Source organism: Rhinolophus hipposideros (genome assembly GCF_964194185.1).
Source record: "Rhinolophus hipposideros genome assembly, chromosome: 19".
NCBI classification, from domain to species: Eukaryota; Metazoa; Chordata; class Mammalia; order Chiroptera; family Rhinolophidae; genus Rhinolophus; species Rhinolophus hipposideros.
The window spans coordinates 27,827,342-27,850,626 of NC_138065.1; the positions used below are offsets into that span (position 1 = coordinate 27,827,342).

General features: G+C 45.2%; 1 protein-coding gene across 1 annotated transcript; it reads left to right on the forward strand.

Moving 5' to 3' along the window:
* Nucleotides 1-704: 704 nt before the first annotated feature.
* SLAMF8 (SLAM family member 8) lies at nt 705-9,232 on the forward strand (the record flags this gene model as incomplete). The annotated part of the gene is made up of 5 exons (XM_081025750.1): nt 705-744; nt 2,956-3,282; nt 5,943-6,248; nt 6,331-6,432; nt 9,064-9,232. The coding sequence occupies 5 exons, from the start codon at nt 705-707 to the stop codon at nt 9,126-9,128; spliced, it is 840 nt and encodes a 279-aa protein (XP_080881876.1). The 3' UTR covers nt 9,129-9,232.
* Nucleotides 9,233-23,285: the final 14,053 nt, after the last annotated feature.

The window sequence follows — 23,285 nt, forward strand, 5'->3', positions numbered from 1 at the left end:
TCTGGATGATGGATGATGTGTTATAGAACTATACACTTGAAACCTATATAATTTTAATAACAATGTCACCCCCAATAAATTTAATAAAAAAAGAAGTACAAATTTCCAGATATAATAATTGTCACGGGGATGTAAAGTACAGCATAGGGAATATTGTCAATAATATTGTAATAACTATGTATCAGGAGTCAGATGGGTTCTAGATTTATGGATAATCCCTTTGTAAGGTATGCATATGTCTAATCACTATGCTGTATACCTGAGAATATAATATTATATGTCAAAAAAAAAAGCAGAGGAGAAATGACAATGGAAACTGCAGTTTAGAGGACTCTCTGTGGCTGCAACTGGAAAGACAGGCAGCTATGGTGTAGGGTGGGATGCAGGAATGCCCGCCAAGAGTCAGAGGGGAGGATGTGGGCTTGTGTGAAGGCCCTTGTTGCCTGTGATTGCATGGCCAACCAAAGGCATGTGAAAGAGACTGACTTACAAGAAATAGCTCCTGGAAAAGCTAGAAAGGCCTGCAGCCAACTTCCATTTAGTCTGAATATTTTCACTTTTGGGGCATCTTGTTCTGAGTCAAGATTCCTCAATCTGAACATGGGACTGTCCAGAAGGACCACAGCTCCTTCCATGCATCCACTTGACATGGGATGTTTTAGATTTAGGTTGTCCATGGAGTTTGCCTGCCTCTCCGGAGAAGGATGACCATGTGGTCCCTGTGGAGTCTGTATCTCTGGGCAGGTAAATGGAGCAGGTGAATGGCCTGTCCTCAGAAAACTGAAACCTCACCCCGTGCCTCTCACTAGACATCTAGGCAGGGCTCCCCATACCAAGTGAGAACCCAGGAGCTGAGGAGGGGTAGGAAAGACTGAAGCAAGTTTTGGGGCAACTTTGAAAGCTAGGCAGAGGCAAAGAGATGCAGGGTGTCCTGGGTGGAAGGAGGCAGCAGCACTGGGAGTATCCATGTCCATGAGACTCAAGCTGTTTTGTGGCCCAGGGCAGTTAAAACATTGGTTTGGAAAGAGATGGTTGTGAGAATGGTAAGGATCTGGCAATGTTAACACATGGGAATTCTAAATACAGTCTGAGGAGAGAAGGAAAGGGCAGTGTTGCGTCCTGCACAATACAAGCCGTGGGAAGGCGAGGGAGGCAGCGAGGGTTAAACTCTCAAGGCCGGGGACCCAGACGAGACACTGGACAAAGTCATCTCAAAGTTCCTGTGAGTCTGATGTAAACAAAGGTGTCTTTGTCTTTGCCACAGTCCACCACTCCTATACCCTGGTTTTGTAGTGTTGACCCCTGTCACACTGAGCACTTGTTAACCAAGGAAGGGAAATCAGGCACCAGGCAGGATGGAGGGACCGCCTAGTGCTGAAGAGACCGGATGGGTCTGCATCCCAACATCACACCATTATCAGCTACCCCACATCCACATGTGCTATATTTAACTTTCTCTTGCCTCTCCATTCTACTGTATCCCTTACACAGACTTCAGGAAGGATGTCAGCTTTCCCACAGGCTGTTGGAAAAACATCCTTAGATTGTAAGAGCCCTACTCTGCCCTGCCCTTTCCTTCTCTCCTCAGACTGTATTTAGAATTCCCATGTGTTAACATTGCCAGATCCTTACCATTCTCACAACCATCTCTTTCCAAACCACTGTTTTAACTGCCCTGGGCCACAAAACAGCTTGAGTCTCATGGACATGGATACTGGGCAAAGGGAGTGCAAAGATGAAAAGAGAAACTCACAGCCTAGTGGGAGATGCTGACTCATAAACAGGCGCTAACAATAGAGTAAAGCATTCACAGCAATGATCCCAGGCCCCTGTGAGAACACAGAGAACAAGTGTGTAACCTCTGAAGACGAATGGGGGAGGTCAGGGGAACTTAATGCTTCAAGGATGAGCAGAAATTTGCCAGAGAAGGAGGGAAGGGACACTTTAAGCAGAGATGTCACCCACATAACCTCAAACTCAATATGTTTTCAGCAAAACTCAGCATCCTGCCATCTTCCCCCTCCCGCAAAATTCTGTTTCTCTCCCTGTTCTGGATCACAGGGAATGCCACCCAGTAGGTCCCAAGGACCTTGTAGCCATCCTTGACTCCTTTCTCCTTCACTCCTCAGATCCATTCTGTTACCAGATCCCACTGATCATGCATCTTAATCTCTCTTGGTTCCTACCACTTCTCCCCATCCCAGTTACTCTCCCTCCACACAAGTTTCCATCACTCTCCTTTGGATTAATAGAAGCAGCCTCAGTCTTGCCCCACCTACAATGCATCCTCTGCCCCTTTGCTGGACTGATCTTTCTAACATGCAACTAATCTTGTTACTCTCTTACTTAAAACCTATCCAAGAGCCCCCATTGCTCTAAGGATAAAGCCCAAACTCCAATGTCACTTTCAGGGCCCTGCATGATCTGGCTCCTTCCAACTCTGCAGTGGCAATTTCTTACTCCTCCTGCGAGAACTACTTTCAGTTCCCTGTGCACCATGCTTTCTCACCCTCCAGACCTTTATAGGCACTGTTCCCTCTGCCTGTTAACACTTCCCATTCCCGCTCCAGGCAGCTTTCTGCTTGGCCTGGCTGATTCCATTCCTCCTTTGTGCTTTAGATTAACCATTTCTTCTCTAAGCCCCTCAAGGCCAGGTGAGGTCACCCTATCACCCTGCCTATGTTCTACTAGGGCACCCCTTTTTCCCCATCATGGTACTTAGTATATTTTAATTGCTTGCTTAAGAAGCTGGCTTTTTCTGTGAGCTCCATGAGTACAGGTACCTAATTATCTTTTTTACTGTTTTATTCCCAGCCCCTGGCACAGTGCACCCTCAACTTGGTTAGAGGGAGTGTGGGGAGGGAGGCTCTAATTTGCTTCATAGCAGCTCAGCTGCGTACAGAAGACAAAGGAAGAGCTCAGGGCAGGCAAAATGACGGGGCTATGTTCTTGCAGCATTACTTCCCATTGCAGATACTGGTGCCCAAGTGCAGGGACAGGTAGGGGGCTCATTGCTGCTAGTGGCAGAGTGCCCCCATGGCTTCCACGTCCGCAAAGTGATCTGGAGATGTCTATGGCCTTCAGAGGAGCTCCTGGCCACATATTTCCAGGGTTCCCTGGAGACTCTGTACCATTCCCATTTCCTGGGCCGAACCCAGCTGCACAGCAACCTGAGTCTGGGCCTCTGGCCACTGGAGTCTGGAGACAGCGGCAACTTCTCTGTGTTGCTGGTGGACACGGGTGATCGGACCTGGACCCAGATTCTGCAACTCAAGGTGTATGGTGAGTACACCTGACACTGGCTCTCTGCCCCGCCTGCCCCCCGACAAAGCCCTAGAAAGGTATCCTGAGTCCTGGGAGCTGGGAGAAGTGGGTTCCAGAAACCTCAGGCCTCTGACTTCATGGCTGATTCAGAGGCCAGTTACTCCTGCAGCCACATCTAAGAAAACTCCTCAGGTTCTTCCTGGTGAGCTCCTATCTGCAGCAGCCCAGCTCTGCCTCCTGCAATCCTTGTCTGAGCTCCAACTTGGTCTTTTCTTGGCTCAGTAGCCTTGGACACAATGTTTAGCTCCCTGACACTCACCTTTTCATTTGTAAAGTGGGCATCGTGATATTACCACATAGATGTCCATTAGAGTGAAATACAGTGATGCTTGGGAAAGCATCTCGGACAGAAGCTGGCCTATTCTTATCAGTTCATAAGTATCAGATTATGACATGCCATTATTTTAGGTGCCTTTTATACTAAAAAGGAAAAAATATTGCCAATTAAACTATGACACAATATTTTTATTAAAAATTAAATTATAATTCAACTATAATTAAAAGTATAAAATTTTGTTATATTTCTTAAAAGAGCTCTGTTAGATGTATTTAGAGATTCTTACTATATAACATTCATGGATTCTTTCAGTCATTCATTGTTGCAGAAGAAACTATCCCAAAACTTACTGGCTAAACACAACTATTCTTATTTCTCACGATTCTCTGTGTTGGCCTGGCTCAGTCAGGCAGATCTTCCGCTCCATATGGGTTTGCTAGGGTCATTCACGCAGCTGCATTCAGCACCTCGGCTGGGGTGGCTGAATTCACTAGGGACTGGAAGGGTCTTTCTTTCCAGCAACTTTACCTCCACCGCCAACACCATCATCTCTACCACCGTCACCTCCACCACCATCACCTCCACCAGCTCCATATCACCTCCACCTTCACCTCCACTATATTTTTGCTGGTCAAGAAAAAAATGAACTTCTGTCTCTCATCTAGCTACCTAATAATTTGGAAAAGCTGTGTGATTGACCCCAAAACACTATTTCAGTAAAACCTCAGAAATTCGTTGAGGGGAGGAAAAGATCCAAATTTAATAATGGAGAGTAGGGGTGACAGCTAGGAAGAGAGAAACAATGAGGGAGAGAAAGTCAGTAGCAAATTGGGAAGAGAGAGAGAGACCCCACGGAGACCGCTAACTAGCTGTCCTTGGGTGTGCCACTCAGGGTACAGATGTGCAATTAGCTGGATGTCTTTCTGGTTTCATGCAGCCTGAACCAGCTTGACAAGCAGAGTGCTAACTGAATTTCAGCACTCCTACCCTCACCTCTTACCCACCTTAGCCAATGCCCTGCGCAGTGAATAACCTATAGAACCATATAGGCAGCTCGGGAGCCTCTCCCTTGTTCTTAGTCTCAGCTGTTGCACATATAAAATGAGGACATTGAATGTGATAATACATGCAGCACCCATACCACTAAGTTCTAAAATGCCTTGTTCTCAGCATCTGATTACAGATTTTAAGGTAATTGCTGTTTTATTGCTTCCAATACTTAGCATGATTAGAACTAACTACACAAAGCCATCCTTAGAAGCTCTGCTTTGACAATAGATAAAAAGAATTTGAATTAGCAGATCAGTTACTAGAAATGTCAATGGGTGATTCTACTGTGTCCATTGTGTTTGGAAGCAACTTGTCCTCTTAAATAGTAAATATCCCTCCCTGTAATCTTTTTTTATACTATTAGTGTGCCTGGCAAATCTTTTCTTTTCTCATATCACAAATACCAGCAGATTGGACTGGCATTAATGAGGTTTTGCTCTGCTTGACTTTGGAATGTTGTCAGACACTGTGTCCTCTTGTTGTTGTCACCAGAATTCTCTCCTGCTGGTCCCATTGCCACAGAAACTCAGGATTTAATCATCAACATATATAGGAAAGGGAAGCCACAGCCTAGAACACCAGGATACCAATTTGTCATTGGCCCAGGTAGCTGAGCACCTAGAAAGTGAAGGTTATGGAGATAACAAGATATAGCCACTACACCCTGGTCACCTCCTTCACAGCATTTTGTATCACTGTAATTATTTTCTTAATTATTCATAATCACTTATCAGTATCTGTCTTCCTCACCAAACTCTAAGCTCCAAAAGTCCAGGAATGTGTATGTTTTCTTGCTTGACTTAAATGCTCATTGTCTTTCTGACTGATATATCGTGAGAGAAGTGCTATGACAAGGGATAGAGAGAGTACTTGGAAAGCTCAGAGCCATACATGGAGTATAAGAGAAGGATTCACAATCAGGGCAGCAAGCAATATGTCCAAGCTAAGCCAAGGCGTTTTCTAGGAGAACAAGAAGAAAAAGGTATACGTGCACAGCTTAGCCATATGAAAGCATGGAACAGCATAACATGTTTGGGAGAACTGGAAATTAATTAGGATAGGTAAGGAGGACCAGCAGGAGGGACAGCTGGAGAGGTTGACATCAACCATTTCATGAAGGATTTTGAATACCAGACTAAGGAATTCAACTTCTATCCTGTGGGCATTGGGAAGCCAGACAAGAGTGGTCTAGTCAGAGGTGGCATCTAACCCTGTGTGGATCCCAGAGGCAGAGCTGTGGGTCCTGCCCAGCATCCCTGTTACCCACCCCTGCTTTACTGTTCTTGCCCAGATGCAGTACCCAGGCCCATGGTACAAGTGTTCATTGCTGTATTGAGGGATGGCCAGCCCCCCAAGACCTGCCAGGTGCTCCAGTCTTGTTGGGTCCCCAACATCAGTGATATAACCTATAGCTGGCAACGGGAGGGGACCATTGACTTTAGTATCGAGCCACCTGGCCTCTTCATGAATGGACAGGTACTGAGGGTTTCATTGGGACCAGGAGACAAGGAGGTAGCCTGTTCCTGCATTGTCTCCAACCCTGTCATCTGGGACTCAACTACAGTCATCCCTTGGGAGAGCTGTCATCATGAGGCAGGTATGCCAAGAGCCAGGGGTCAGTATGGGGTGGTGAAGCATCAAGTCTACCTCTGACCATGCCTCTCCATTTCCTGCTGTAGGGAAGGCCTACTACAAAGATGTACTGCTGGTGATGGTGCCTGTCTCACTGTTCCTGATCCTGGCTGGTCTCCTCTCTGCCTGGCACTGGGGCCCCTGCTCAGGTGGGAGTCCTGCAAGTGCTGGAGGTGGGTGGAAGAGCGGGATGTACCCGAGAGGAGGGTAGAGTTTGGACCTCTCCTATTTGTCTTCAGATCATCTGCCCTCCTTACTTCTCCCACCTCATCTCTTGGCATTCTCTATCTTATATCCTGGCCTCCAACCAGACTGAACTACTTGAAGTTTCATTTATAGTTCTTTAAATGAACTATTCTCTTAGATATGTAAGGTGTGATCAAACAATATGGTGAATATTTAAATTTAAAAATGTGTTACAGTAAAAGACACATTGCCATTAATCCCTCTCAAAATACTCCCCCTCTCTTAGAACACAATTATCCCATCATTCTTGCCACTTTCTGAAGTAGTTCTGGAAGTCCTGTCTTGTGAATGGCTTTAGTTGCGCTTTCATGGCTGACTCGATGTTCTGAATCACTTTGACTTTGGGGAAGAGCTAGAAGTCGCACAGTGCCAGATCCAGTGAATTAGGAAACACTGTAATGATTTTTATTTGACAGAAATTGCCATATATGAGAAGCGATGTGTGACATGGAGCGTTGTCATGATGGAGGATGATTTACGGCACACTTTAAAACACACCTTCTCTCAACCGTAGCTCACACCCAACTTACTGCACCAAACAAGTTGAAACTTCTCACATGCTGTTACTAAGGTTCAATGTGCCGCTTCCCTTATTGAAGATCCCTGCCTTTCCGTTGGATAGCACTTGACAGCAGCATTCACCGTATTTTGTGATCACAATGGAAAGGCTCCGTGTCATGCATCACTTCTGGTATGGCAATTTCTGTCAAATAAAAACATTATGATGTGTCTTCGTCCACCTTATTCACCAGATCTGGCAACATGCAACTTCTGCTCTTCCCCAAAATCAAAATGACCATGAAAGGTAAATGTTTTGAATCGATACAAGACATTGAGGCAACCATAACAGCACAACTAAAGACATGAAAGAGGACTTCCAGAACTGCTTCAGAAAGTGGCAAGAACAATGGAATAATGTGTTCAAAGTGAGGGAGAGTATTTTGAGGGGGGTTAATAGCAATGTGTCTTTTACTGTAATAATTTTTTTTATTTAAATATTCACCATATTTTTTTTAATCACACCTAGTATCTTCATGCCTTTGCACATTTCATTCTCACTGTGTGGAACACACTTTCCATGATTTCCCACCCAATTTCTTTATTTGGTTGTCTCCTACACGAAGGTGTGCCCGCTCTAGGAAGCTTTCCTGACCTTCTCCCCCATGCATAGGTTGTATTAGCATCCTGCTTTTAATGTCCATTACTTACCCTACTCAACATTCACTGCACTTCCTTTCTTACTGAATTCTCAGCCCTTTAAAGACAAAGGCTGGGTCACCACAGAGCACCTAGCAATGTTTCCTAGATCATAGGTGGTATCAATAATGGTTTGTTCAGTGAAAGTCTAGTTGAATCCCAACCACTTCTTGTCTAGGAAATGCTCCCTGAGAGAAGTGACTCTCTGGCCAGGAGCTGACAAGGCCTCCTTCTTAAAGAGAAAGGGAAGGTGAAACTCTGAGATCTGCTGGGTCCTGAGCTCTATACCTATCAGCCCTACCTCTGCCTCAGAATGCCCTGCCTCTGAAAGAAACACCCAACTAGCCTGGGCTTCATGGTCATGTCCATCCCAGGCTGTCTGGGCTTGTTGGCCCCTGGGTGGAGAGAGTGGGTCAGCAAGGAGAAAGACTCATGAGACCTCATTAGTGTGGATTTGTCCTAGAAGGCAAGAGTCTTGGCCTAGCCACTCAGCGTGGAGTTGGGGTGAATGACTGGCTCCTATATATTCTTTTCCTGGGGAGGCGGGATGAGAGCAGCTGAGGATGCACTCCACCCAGGGGCCCTGTCTGCCCCAGACAGTCCCCAGGATTCATGGTAAGAAGGTAAAAGCCAAGAAAAGAGCATCTTTTTGTTGTAACACCTTTATTGAAATATAATTCACAGACCATACAATTAGCCCATTTAAAATATACAATTCAATGGCTTTTATTGTATTCACAGAATTGTGCATCCATCACCACAATCAATTTTAGAACATTCTCATTACCCTAAAAAGAAACTCCCAAGCCCCTTAGCTATCACTCCCTAATCCCCTCTTCCCCTCCAGCCCTAAGCAGCCACTAATCTACTTTCTATCTATCTACTGTCTATTCTGGACAATGCACAAAGTGGTCTTTTGTGACTGACTTCTTTCACTTAGTCTAATGTTTTCAAGGCTCAGAAAAGAGTGACTTTGGCCACTGAGAAGGGACAAAAAGAGCCCAACCTCCTGGAATAGAGGAAGGGCCTCACACAGGCTGGCCATGGCTTCTGGCCAGTCATTTAACTGGGCCCATCCCAGTTCTAACGTTCTATACTTTCTACAGCTAACAGTATAGCATAGCATAGTTTCAGAGGAAGGCTAGACATTAAGAATTTCTGTCCTTGAAGTGTCACCTCTTGTAGGGTCATGGAAAACCAGGAAAAAAAGTGTGGGGTTTTTTTGCTTGAGGTTATCTTGGGCCAGGACAATTAGGATTCAGAGACCTTGGGCCAGGCCAAGGATGTTAAGATTCCAAACATTGGAGGAGTAACTTTCTTTCTGATCTCCTCACCAGGAAAAAAGAAGAAGCATGTCTGTACTGATGGAGTGGCTCCTGACACAGAGAACCCTCTTGTGTAGGGTCTGCCATGAGGGAGGAGGTAACCGATGCCTGGATCATGAGGAACCCCACCACATGGGCACATGATGGTCTGGGATATATCTGGTACCTGAAACTACCATGGTCTTCGTATCTCCCATGAGACTCTATCCCACTTTCCAGGAGCAACCTGGGAAGCCATCACACTGGGAGGACAGAAAACATTGGTATGACCTTCCATACCCTCCCCCTTCCCTCATCCCTCATTGCATATCCTGGCTCTGCTTTGGGCGAGATGGACCTAAGAGGACATTCCATAAAGAACATTGGACATCTCCAGGACACTGGACATTCTCCAGGACCCACAGGGACAGTGATTACCCAAGACATTCATTCCCCACCACTGTTCATGAAGTATTGTTATGGACTGTATTTGTCCCTCCAAAATTCATGTTGAAGTCCTAGCCCCAAATATCTCAGAATATGACTATTTGGAAATAGGGCCTTTAAAGAGATAATTAAAGTTAAATGAGGTCATTGGGATGGGGTCTAATCCAATATGCTTGATGTCCTTATAAGAAGAGAGAGAGATACCAGGGATGTGTGTACACAGAGAGAAATGGTCATGGGAGGACACAGAGGGAAGGAAGCCACCTTCAAGCCACGGAGAGAGACCTCAGATCTTCTGACACCTTGATTTTGGACTTCCAACCTCCAGAACTGTGAGAAAAATCTCTGTAGTTTAAGCCACCTAGTCTGTGGTATCTTGTTATGGCAGCCCTGGCAGACTAATACAAGTATTAACTAACTAGCACCAAAGGATTATCTCCAGCCTGGGTTCCAGGCTCTAAAAGGCATTAGACCTTTGAATTAAACATGAATGTCTGAATCATCCACTTCCCGCCCTAGTCCCAGCCTCAACCTCAGGCCCAGTCCTTATAGTTTGAGACCCTGATGCTTCATGATGACTAAGGCATTATCATAAGAAAAGGTCTAGAAATAGGTAAAGGTGAGAGGTGAGGGGCAAGGGTTTCTCTTTCTGGCCTGAAAGACTTTTATGTCATTTTCAGTTTTAGACAAAGGATGGTTGGGATGGGTGCCATTCACAATTCTGTGAATACAATAAACATGGTTGGGATAGGTGCCATTTCACAGGTAACACCTTTTTAATAGACATCTTCACCATCTCTGCTGACCATCATGCCTCCTGTAAGATCTGGGGGTGGGGTTTGAGATTCTCTCCTCACTATGTAGCACAGTGACCAGAAAAAAGGATATTAAATTTGCCCGAGCTAACAGGAAGATCTTGAACAACTTCAAGAAAAGCAGCTCAGCTCAGAATGAGTGTCTCAGCTTGAGACTAAGAGAGGGAAGAACCAGGAAAAGCTAAACAGAAGGAAAATTATTAAGGGAATGGTTGTTGAGGCATTCTAGAATCTGGAACATTCATTTTTAGTTGCAAGTTCAGAAGATCTACCCAAGTTCAAGGGAAGAGGACAAAGACCCCACCACTCAATGGGAAGATGGTCAAGGTCACTTTGAAAAAAGAGCATGTTAGATGGAAGTAATTATTGTGACCATCTTTGGAAAATACTATCTGCCAGTGAGTGTTTCTGTCTAGAAAAGCTCTGGGGCACTGCCACTGGAAAAACCTTGATGAACTAAATTTATACTTAGGGATTAGTAGATGATAAGGTTCATAGTTACTCCTTTCCAGGCATAATTGGATGTTTCTCTGCAGCCTCACTCAAGTCTTGATAATAGAGAGAAAGCAAGCATTGAATAAACAGGAGTAGATTTTGAAATATTTTCACAGGGTGGCTTCATTCACTTCACCCAAGATGTCAGTCTTGTCCAAGGATCTTCCCTCTTCTTCTCAATTCCTGGGCAGTCACTTCACCTTGGACAAATGGTCAGCACAAATGGCCTCCAGATTCATATCGCCACAGTTCCACTTGACTGGTCCTGGAATTTCCCTGCCTGCCAACTCTGCTCAGAGGTCCCCTGCTGCTCACCTGGCTTTGCCTAGTCTTCATACCTTTCCTGTACCCACTTCTCTCCCATCACCTTTCCCCAAGTCTACCTGAACGTGCACATAGCCACCAAATCTGGTAGCTTGTGTTGCCCCAACCTGACACCTAGACACATTCCCTATTCCTGGTCAGTGAATCTGCAAAACTGGCCTCAGTCCCTAAAGTCATGTGAAAGAGAAAGCCCAGGATCTAGCAATGGCCGTGATGGTTGTATGGGGGAATCACACACACTCTCTGCCCCACTTTCTTTCCTTCATCCCCAGGGTCCCACCTCAGATCAGAGACATTCTGATGTGACGGGGCCCACAATGCACCCTTCACAAGGTAACTCTTAGTGACCACGTTGAGACAGTAGTTTTGTAATGTGGTACACCAGGGCTTTTTTGAACAGATCTACACTGCTCGAATTAATTGACGTTTCCATCCCCAATGACTCAATTGTCAACTAGTAGACTAATTAACTCCCCACTGAAAACCTCAATGTGCTTCTGTGAGAACAATATTTGTGTTAATAAACATTGGGATTGATGCTTTAGAAGTCATATAAGAACAAGTATTGATTGAGGGTACAGCATGTGCTGGTACACTTCAATGCACTAGTGTGTCAGCAGTGAACAAAGCAATGTCCTTCCTTCATGGAGTTTATAATCTAGATAATAAATAAGAAAATAAGTATATGCCAGGTTCTGTTAAGAAAGATAAGCAGAGTAAAAGGCTAGAAAATGATGTCTTGGGGAGAAGGGGTCCATTTTGGATAAGGTGATCAGAGAATACCTTATGATGAGGTGACATTGGAACAGAAACCCAGTGAAGTAGAGTGATCCATGCAGTGTCTGGGCAAAGAGTGTTCCAGAGACCAGAAGACGCAAAGGCCCTGAAGTGATAGCATGCCTGGGTTTATGAAGTCTAGAGTGAAGGCTAGAGCGGCTGGGTCAAAACAAGGGAGTGAGTTTGTTTTTGTTTTGTTTAGTTGTTTGCTATTTTTTTGTTTTATATTCCATATATGAGTGAAATCATAAGGTTTTTGTCCTTTTATGATTTATTTTACTTAGCATAACACCCTCAAGATCCATCCATGCTGTTGCAAATAGCAGTATTTCATCATTTTTTATGGCTGAGTAATATTCCATTGTATATATGTACCACATCTTTTTTCTTTTAATTGGGGAACAATGTGTTTTTCCAGGATGTCAAGTCGTTGTTTTTCAATCTAGTTGTGGAGGGTGCAGCTCACTGGCCCATGTGGGACTCAAACCAGCTACCTTGGTGTTATGAGCATTGCACTCCAACCACTGAGCCAACAATCCACCCACCGGCAGCTCAGCTCCAAGCTTAAGCTGCTGTTTTCAATCTAGTTGTGGAGGACACAGTTCACTGGCCCATGTGGGAATCGAACTGGCAATCTTGTTGTTAAGAGCTCACACTCTAACCAACTGAACCTTCCGACCACCCCCACATCATCTTTATTTATTTGTCTATCAATGGAAACTTAGATTGTTTCCATATCTTTCCTATTGCGAATAATATTGCAATGAACATAGGGGTGTATATACCTTTTCAATTTAGTGCTTTATACTTAGAGATTTTTATACTTAGGGATTAGTAGATAATAAGGTTTTCAAGTCAGCAGCTCTTATATCTGTCCTTTTCACAGAAGGAAAGGTACAGAGGCTCTTGCCCAAGGAAAACATAATGAAAACAAGGAAAAGCAAAAGCAGATTTGGAGAGGATTCTGGTTGACACAAGCCTACTGGAAATAATGGTGCAAAGGTTATTATGAAAGGAGTCTGACACCCAAACAGAAGGAGGCTCTCCTGGCTACCTTCACCCCAGGGAAGGGATATTCTGAAGACCACAAGGTCCCATGTGCTGTGGCCTAAGGTCGGTCACTCTGACCTTCACCCTTCCACTCTCACTCCCGTTTTTTTATTTTATTTATTTTAAGATGATGTAACACTGGTTAATAACATTATATAAATTTTAGGTGTACACCACTATAATTCAATATCTGTATACTCTATTGTGTGCACACCATCAAAAGTCTGGTTTCTATATGTCACCATATATTTAACCTCTTTTACCCATTTTGCTCTTCCCTCCCCTCTTCCTCTCTGGTAACCATCATTCTGTTATCTGTATCTATAAGTTTGTTTTGTATTGTTTTGTTTGTTTGTTATATTTTTATTTCAAACAAAAAGTCATCAACCAACAGAATGGGAGCAAATATTTGCAAATGATATTTCCAATCAGGGGTTAATATCCAAAATGTATAAAGAACTCATGCAACAACATGGATGGATCTTGAGGGTATTATACTAAGTGAACTAAGTCAGACAGAAAAGGACAAAAACCATATGATTTCACTCATATGTGGAATATAAAACGAAAAAGTAACAAACAAATAAAGGGGTCATGTGATGTGATGTCAGAGAGAATGGAGAGGAGGTGTAGCAAAAGAAAAGGGTTAGAAAGACATTTTTTTCATCATTAGAGACAGGAGCACGCAATGCCTTGTTTAAAAACACTGGCTGCAAACATTAATGACTCCTCTAGCAGATCTTTCAAGTTTATTAAGAAGTAGCACCTATTCAGTTTATCAGCACTTGGTTAGTTACTGGTCTTCAGGGAAGTACCATCTCCCTCCAGCTCTGACCCAATGGCTCCCTGCATCTATTCTGCATGCATCTTGAAGGAGAGCCTCTAAAACAGCCATCCCCAGATCCAGGATAGTCTCCATGGATGCCTCCCCTTGGGCTGTGCACTGCTCACATGGGTCTTGTCTTCCAGGAGAGTTAGGCTGAGCACATGGGTGAGTAGTGGGGACACTCCCACTGCATGACTGGTCTGAGTCCAGTTCTGGGAGCCACACTTCCAAAGAGATACTGGAAAACTCAAGTCTCTATAAGAGAATGACTGGAATGATGAAACATCTGAGAAATGATTAAAGAAACTGGTCATGTTTCACTCCAAACAAACAACTTAGAAGGCCATAGGTTCTCAGATATTGGAAGGAATCTCATGTAAGCCACGTTATGTAACTGAGGCCAGTGGAGCATGTCACTCACTGAGAGGTAGACATTGACTCATATCAATAATAGGATCTTATAGCTAAAAGGAGACTTTGTGGTTACTCACTTCAAGTTTTTCATTTCTCAGATGGAAAACTGAGGCCCAAAAAGATTGTTACTCTCTAGTGGCATAATTGTTACATAATTAGTGGCAGAGTCAGAATTAGCTTTAGATTATCTAAATCAGTCTAGCCCTTTACCCTGCACCATACTACCAGGGAAGAACTTAATAACAAATGGAGAAATCCAAATATGAAATGAGTTGTTTCAATGAATGTGCTTAAGCAGGAACCATCTCAGAGCAATATTACAGACTAGAGACTTTCTGTATTAGGTGGGAAATTGTATTTGATCAGGAATGACAACTATGTGATGTATGTATCCAGACTTCTGTCTCCCAGGGCCATGTTGAATGTGGATAATTAATTATGACATACTTTTCCTACTGAGTCCACAAGCAGCACAAGGCTCAAGTAACTCCAACAATCAATTGAAGTGGGGAGTCAAGGTGAAACCAATTTGCCATTCCTGCTCTAGGTAACCCATAAGATCCTTCCAATATTGAGAATGAATTATAAATTAAAGAAAGAATAAATTAATAGACAGTGGAACCAATACGACCAAAGAAAGATCTGGGTGTCAGAAACAATCTGTGCTTCCTATAAAAAAGAGTTATTCTAATTTCCTTTCTTCTGCCATTTTCCTCAGTATATCGCTCAGGGAATATATCAGAATTGGAAACAAAGGAAAGATTGATGAGAAGTAGTAATACTATTGCCAGGAAAGCACAACACAATATGAACTTAATCAAACAAGTGAATACAATACATGTGGCCATTTAAGAAATCATGTTCTTTAGAATAGTTAAGAATAATGAGAAAACACTTGTATCAGTTAGAGTTCTCTGGATGCAACAAAGAAACCAACTTTGGTTTTAACTAAAGCAAAGGAAGGATTAGGAAGTGTGCATAGCTTTGTGTCTTAGTTCACACTGCTATAAAAGAATATCATAGTCTAGTCGATTTATAATCAACAGACATTTATTTCTTACAGTTCTGGAGTCTAGAAGTCCAAGATCAAGGTACCAGCAAATTCAGTGCCTGGTGAGAGCCTGCTTCTTGGTTCATAGACAGCCATCATCTTGCTGTGTCTCACATAGTGGAAGGGGTCAGGGAGCTCTCTGGGATTTCTTTTATTGAGGCACTAATCCCATTCATGAGGGCTCCACCTTCATGACCTAATCACTTTCCAAAGATTTTACCTCCAAATACCATCACATAGGGGAGTAGGTTTCAGCATATAAATTTTGGGAGCATACAAAAAGCAGTCTTTTGCACTCAGAACCAAAGAAAACACAGACTAACCAGGCCTCAGAAAGGAAAAAGCCAGATGGTCTCAGGGGTATAGGCTTCAGGACAATCTCCTTAGGGTCACCATAAAATAAATGTTAGGGGGCTGGCCCGGTGGCTCAGGCAGTTGGAGCTCCGTGCTCCTAACTCCGAAGGCTGCCGGTTCGATTCCCACATGGGCCAGTGGGGTCTCCACCACAAGGTTGCCAGTTCAATTCCTCGACTCCCGCAAGGGATGGTGGGCAGTGCCCCCTGCAACTAAGATTGAACATGGCACCTTGAGCTGAGCTGCCGCTGAGCTCCCGGATAGCTCAGTTGATTGGAGTGCATCCTTTCAACCACAAGGTTGCTGGTTAGACTCCTGCAAGGGATAGAGGGCTGCGCCCCCTGCAACTAGCAATAGCAACGGACCTGGAGCTGAGCTGCGCCCTCCACAGCTATGATTGAAAGGACAACTTGAAGCTGAACAGCACCCTCCACAACTAAGATTGAAAGGCCAACAACTTGACTTGGAAAAGAAGTCAACAGTGAGTACTTGGAAGTACTCACTGTTCCCCAATAAAATCCTATTCCCCTTCCCCAATAAAAATCTTTAAAAAATAAAAATAAATTAAAAATAAATGTTATATTTCCTGTTCCTATGTTGCTCACTGAAGATTAAAATTCCCAACAAACAGATTGAACTTTACTGGCCTAGCTGGGGTCAAGGATTCTCCCTCTTGGGGGTTGGGATTGGGAGGATTGCAGGACATTTTGTCAGAAGTGGTAGTTGGTTTAACAAAATAAAGTATAAATGAAGTTTAAACAGGAATTTGTAGAACAGGAAATGTTATTGGTTAATTCAGTGAGCATTTACTGATTACCTACTGGCCATCAGCACCAATTTGCGTACAGAGATTTCTAAATAGTGGCATCACCATCCCTTCCCTCAAAGAGCTTACAGTCTACTGGGGAAGCAAAGTATGGATAAGTGGTTCCAATAAGTAAGCCATAATACAGCCCCCAGCGTGCACTCAGGGGCATCTCCTGACCTGTGCTCCTCTGTCCCCAAGGAGCACCACTCAGATCCACAGGGAAATGGCGAAAGGGACAGAGGCTCTGAATGGGAGCAAAGCTTCAGTTGGCAGGAACTGAAGAAGGTTATGTCATGGTGGTTTCCTGGGGAAGCTCTTCCCAGAGCAACATCAGAGGTTTGGTTGACAGTGTTCCCAGAATATCAAGACATCCCAGGGTAGTAGGTTGTCTTTAGATTCCCCTCTAGGTAGCGCAGAAGAGGGACAGCTGTCTGCTGACAAGTGGGGGCTGGTACCACCCTCCTGGGGTGGAGGGTACTGGCTTGGATGCCTGGAGTGAGATGCTGACATACTCAGTCCTGCCCTCTGGCCCAGTCTCTTGACCTCAGGCCTGTACCTCCTTGCTGGGGCTGTTCAGACCCTCAAGGAGTCTTCTAAACTCTTGTTCAGAAACACTGGGATCCCGCCTGCCCCAACTTGATAACAATCATCCAGCCCAACACTCCCAGAAAATCCCTAGCAATCCATACACACATTGGGGGCTTTGGATTCCTCTTGAACACTGAGCACAGAGCCCAAATCCCCACACAAGGTGATGTCAGAAATGCAGGTGGTGCCGAGACTGATCGCAGGCCTGGCCACTCCAGGAAGAGGGACAGGGAGTGCAGAGATGGGGCTGAGGCTCCCGGTTTGCCTGGTGTCCTGAGGCCTGAGCACTCAGGAGATGGTGTGGAACTCTCATCCAAGCACTCCCTGGTCAGATTCCCCAAAGTACACCAAAGGCCAGAGTTACCAGCTAGAGCCTCAGCCAACTCCAAGCAACAGTTAGTAGAGAGTTTATTTCTCTGCAGGCTGTGTCCAGAAAGGATGAACACAGCAAGATGTCTATCAATCCATCCCCTGTCCAGTTATTCTCAGGAGACCAAGGGCAGACAGTAACAGCCTTCCACCAAGTCAAGGGGGGCCACCGCTCTGGGCTCGTACTGCAGAACTGCTCTGGCTCTCCTCCATGGGCAAGGAAACAAGGGCACATCCACCTGGAGCTCACTCTTCCCTTCTAGAACAGACTCTTGCAGGAATCCAGAATCATGGAATTCCCTGTCCAAATGGGAATCTGGAACTTGTTCAAGCCTCTTTTCTGGGTTCATTTTCCCAAAGATGGACCAAAATGCCTATACGTGCACGCCTAGATCTGAGGGTACTTAAGGGGCAGCTTTGGGGGTCCATGCAGAGCTCAGACATGAAGCCTGGGTTCCACAAAGAGGGGCACTGTGTGGGATGGAGTTGTGGGTTAAAAAAGAAGAGAGAGGTCTGGCCTCAGTCCTGGGGCTGGGGATCAGTTCTTCTTATGCTACCAAATTCTGGTATGAAACCCAAAGAGTCCAAGATCTCTGAATCCAAATCTGGCCTCCCAGGTCATTTTGAACGTATATTTGTCAAAGTCAGGGGACAGGAAATATTTTATGCAACAAATTGTTAGCTTGATTTATTAGTACAAATGTTAAGGGCAGGGGACCCTCTCCCTCTGGACTTTTCCTATCATGATTCCCATCTGCTTCCTGAACCTGAGGCCCCCTGCACGGCCACCTCCACTCAGGCCATGATGAAGAGCAAGCCCCCAGGGACAAAAGCCCCTGATTTCCTGGAGGTCTAGGCAGTCTATCTCCAGCATTCATCACTCAGCACATCTCTCCCGAGCAGCTGCTACGCACCAGAGACACTGAGGAGACAGCTGTGAGCAAGACAGATGGGCCCCTGCACCCAGGAAGCTAGCAGTCTAGTTGGGGGAGGCTGACATTAAATAAATACACAAAGATATTAATTAAGATTGTGCTAATCTCTGTAAAGGAAAAGAACTGAAAATTGTGAGCAAGGATGATGAATGAGAAAAACACAGCTGGTGCAGGGGCAAGGCAGAGGGCTCTCTGAGGGAGAGGATATAGCAAAGCCAAGTAGAGTGGTCTGCCACACTGAGGATGAGCACACCGGAAAGCCCTTCTGGAAAGATCTTGGCGTATATAAACATCTGAAGGAAGGTACCATGGCTGGAGGGTAATGAGCTAAGGAGATTCTGGAGAGAACGGCAGAGGTCAGATCATACAGAGTCCAGTAGGACATGGTAAGATTTAAAATTTAATTCTAAGTGTGAAAGCAGGCCACTGAAAAGCATTAAGAAGGAAAACAACATGATCAGACTTGCATTTTTAAAAGCTCAGTCTGGTGGCTGTGTGGAGAATGGATTGAAGGGGAAGCAAGTGGAAGCAGGAAGATGAAGTGACTGCAGTGATCCTAGCAAGACACGATGACAGCTTGGAAATGGGGGTAGGGGAGGTGGGAGAAGTGGGTACATTCAAGAAATATCTAAGAGCTGGGATAGACAGGATTCAGCATTGGTTATAGGGATGGGGTGAGGGATGACATGGGGGTGTCTGACCCGAGTAACTAGGCAGATGGAAGTGCTGTTTACCAAAACTGGAAATACAGAAAGTAGAGCAAGTTTAGGATAAAGTCAAGACTTAATTGGCCCTTAATTATCAGGGAACAGAGCTTTAAAGGAACAAAACAGGTAGAGGCTAAACAATGTATTGGGTTGAATTATATGAAAACGGACATTTTCATAAATTTTAAAAATGGTCAAAAATAAGTAATTTCATATGATGTAACCTAATAATTTAAATGTTAATCTATTTGAGGAAGAAAAAAAAGTTTACTCTGCCCAGCTCCATTCCCACTGAGGACAGCTGGTCTATGCCTATAATCAGATCCAGAATCACATTCCAGATCCTTCAATATGAACCTGAGGATAGAGGGGCTGTAAGATATGTCTGGGGCAGAGAGGTCCTCCCATAGCATCCTCAGCCCAAACTGCTCCAGTCCATCCTGACCTGGTTAGCTTCTCCACCAGCTGGCTTGAATCCTGCCTACCCGATTCCAGAAAAGACACAAAGTTGATATCATGGGGAGTGCTAGAGCTGCCTCAGTGGCCATGAGGGGCTGCCCATGACTCCAACATCCTCTGAATGCAACCTACCTCATGCCCACTCCTGTGGCATTCAGAGTCCCACAAAGATGTCCTAGGTGGAGCCTCTGAAGCTGTCTTGGTACAGCCTTTCCAAGTAGAGGGACAGTGTCAGGGTCAGACACAGAAGGGCAGTATATCCAAAGGAGTGGCTGATATACTGCCCTTCTGTGTCTGACAGACTCCGTGATCATCCCACAGAGGTAAGTCGCACAAGCCAGGTCTCTCTGGGGTATCTTTTTGTGGTGAGGACATCAAGAGGAGCTGCTCAGGGTCAGGCTGGCTGGTGGAAGAATTGTGTGATATGCCTTAGCTTTCCAGGATGGACACCAGTGCCTGACTGCAGGGGGCCTCCCAGCCACAGAGCTGGGCCTATCTCTGGCTATGCAGCCACTCTGTGCTGGAAATGCCCCATATTCTTCTGAAGGACCAATGAGGTGCCTATGGGTGGGGAGGGCAGGCAGAGAGTCCAGGGCAGCATGAGTCAGAGCCTTGGGGTTGGGGTGTTCTTGGGCCAGCAGAGGAAGGTACCAGCAGTCTGCTGTGTCCCATCACTGTAAGCTGTGGCCGTCTAGCCATCACTTACCCCAGTGAACATCCCACCCTCTTATACACTGCTTCCTGTAAGGTTGTCCAACCCAGTTTGAGAAACATCCCATCACCAGGTTATCTCTGCCTCTGGGACCAGCATAGCCTCAATGCTGCCATCAAAGCAGGGCCTCATTCCTGGAGGGCTGAGTCAGCTAGGTTCCTCGGTTACGCTAGAGTAGTGCTCCTGCACTGCCTGGGTCAGTGCAGGAGAAAAAAAGGGCCCTCAGCCTGGAACATGAAGAAGGGAACACCCCCTTCATGCTCACCACCACCCCTCACTGGGGACCATTCCAGCTGACATACACACCTCAACTCCCCTCTCCCCCAGCCCTACCCTTGGAAGTCCTTGTTGTGGAGATGACTCAACGATTAGAAGCCCTATTCCAGATTGAAACAGCTCTTCTGTCTGTCTAGTAAACTTGACAAGCACACGCCCTTTGCCCCTTTATCCAGGCTCTTCCCCTACCTCACAGCCTAGAATATACCCTTTTATCCATTTTGTTCTAAAAAAGCTTCAAAGCTCAGCCCCAGGCACTCCTTCTTCCAGAAGCTTTCCCTCAGGCGATCTCATAGCATTAACTCACTCAGCTTTTCATGAAGCTGAACCAACAGTCGTGTGCATCATTCTTCAATTTTTCCAAATGAGGTTAATCGTCTCCCTAAGGAGGCTGGGAGCTCCTGGAAAGGCCAGGTTTAATACCTGAGTCTTACCAATGACACACAATAAGCACATCGCCAAACCATACTTGTGAACTAAGTGGTCAATGCAGAGGGTGAGGGATGTGCAAGTGGACAATAAGTAACTCTTCTTCCGATATCCCTTCCACTGAGGAAGCCAAGAGTCTCAGGTTGGGAGATTCTACTTCGGGATGTCCCTCCTTCCAGGCAGCATAATCAGTTGGCTGGGCTCAAATAACCTTCTGGACCTCTTAGGGACCTCTTAGCCTCCCACAAGGAGATAGGCTGCTCCTCACTAATTTCTTACTTCCTAGGGGGCCCTGGGGAAGGGGTTAACTCCTCCTGCTATTGTTTGTCTGTCTCCTCCCATTCTCTTTAATTCTTTGAAACAATATTTATTGAGTGCCTAATATATGCCTGGCATATTTTGGAGCTTAGGTATAGGAAGTCAGACAACTTAACAAACTCGTCCTAGAAAAAAGTGCTACATACCTCATTGCTGAGTATCACTACGGTCACCTTCGAAGTACTCCCCTTGGGAAGCTATGCACCAACGCCAGTGCCTAGTCCATCTTTCAAAGCAATTTTGGAACTCTTTTTCTGGAATGGCCATTAGAGCTGTCATTGTATTACCCTTGATGTCCTGAATGTTATCAAAATGTCTTCCTTTCAATATTTCCTTTATCTTTGGGTAAAGAAAGAAGTCATTGGGGGCCAAATCCGGTGAGTAAGGAGGGTGTTCCAATACAGTTATTTGTTTACTGGCTAAAAACTTCCTGGCAAACACTGCCGTGTGAGCTGGTACATTGCCATAATGCAACAGCCATGAATTGGGCCGGCCCGGTGGCTCAGTTGGTTGGAGCACAGTGCTCCTAACGCCAAGTTCAATTCCCACATGGGCCAGTCAGCTGTGCCCTCTATAGCTAAGATTGTGAAAAACAGTTCTCCCTGGATCTGGGCTGCCGTGAGCAGCCAGAGGTTAGCGTGAGCTGCCGTGGGCTGCCATGGGCTGCTGTGAGCTGCTGTGAGCAGCCGGCTGAAGACTGACTGCCTCAGACAAGGGTAGTGCAAGGCTCATAATCCCAGCACGGGCCAGGAGCTGTGTCCTACACAACTAGACTGAGAAACAATGGCTTGAACCGGAGTGAGGGGGAAGGGGGAGGCAGAAGAGGGGGAAAAAACCATGAATTGTTGGCAAAAAGTTCAGGTCATCTTTTTCATGCAGCCTTTTCAGCACTTCCAAATAGTAACTTGGTTAACTGTTTGTCCAGTTGGTACAGATTCATAATGAATAATCCCTCTGATATCAACAAAGTTTAGCACCATCGTTGCAATAAGTTCATGAACTTAATTTTCAGACCTCATAAGAGTGAGTAAAACGAAGATCCCTTGCTCTTAACAGAGCTTACAGTACAGGAGGCAGGAGTAGTTAATTAATAATCACAAAAAATAAATTACATAGTATGGTAGAATGGGATACGTGCTATGGATTAAAGAAAAATAGGGGGAACTAAGGGATGCAGGCAGAAGGGCACTGGAATCTTAGATAAGACCTCAGTGAGGGGGAAATAGTTGAGCAAAGACTTGAAAGAGGTAAGGATCTAGCCCTTGGGAAATCTGGAAGAAAGCTATTCTAAGCAAAGAGCAAAGGCCCTATGTAGGAGGTTCAAGAAGTTAGAAGCCAGTGTGGCTCTAGTGGAGAGAGCCAGGGGGAGAAGTAGGTTAGGTCCCTGAAGTGACATAGAAGGCCCAGAGGACCAATGTAAGGATCTTGGCTCTGAGTAAAATGGGAAGCCACTTCAAGATTTTGAGCAGAAAAAAATGATTTAAGTATCACTCTGGCCTCTCCAGTGAGAATAAAGAACAGGTGGGCAAGGGAGGAACCAGGGCCATCAGCTGGGACACTGTGGCTGTAACCCAGGCAAGAGATGATGGTAGCTGGGAGCCAGTAAATAACCATAGGGGAGGAGAGGCGGGTTGGATTCTGGATGTATTCTGAAGGAAGAACAGGAGTTCCTGACAGGCTGGATGTAGTGGGAAAAGTGGGGAGAGAAACTAAGGAAAAACAGTTGTCATCAACTGAAACGGGGGAAATAGTGGGTAGAACAGGCTTAGGGAGGATCAGGGGCAGTTTTTGGGGCTTGCTAAGTTTGAGATGTCTGTTAAATATGATAAGTGACTGTGGAATATAGGACAGAGGTCTGGCCTGGGTGTATAAATTTGTGTCATTGGCATCTTGATTTAAATGGATAGATGGAGAGGTGGGGGAGCCAGATGGGAGGTTATCCCCATCCTCATTTCTCACTTTCTCCAACTGTGTTCTACATTCCTGGAAAGGCTGATGGGTATCAAAAGGAAGGAATCCAATTTCCCCACAGGAACAATGTTATAATAGCAGGTTAGGCTCCTAACCAAGAAACTGTTGCTCAAGTTTTTAATGGCAATGA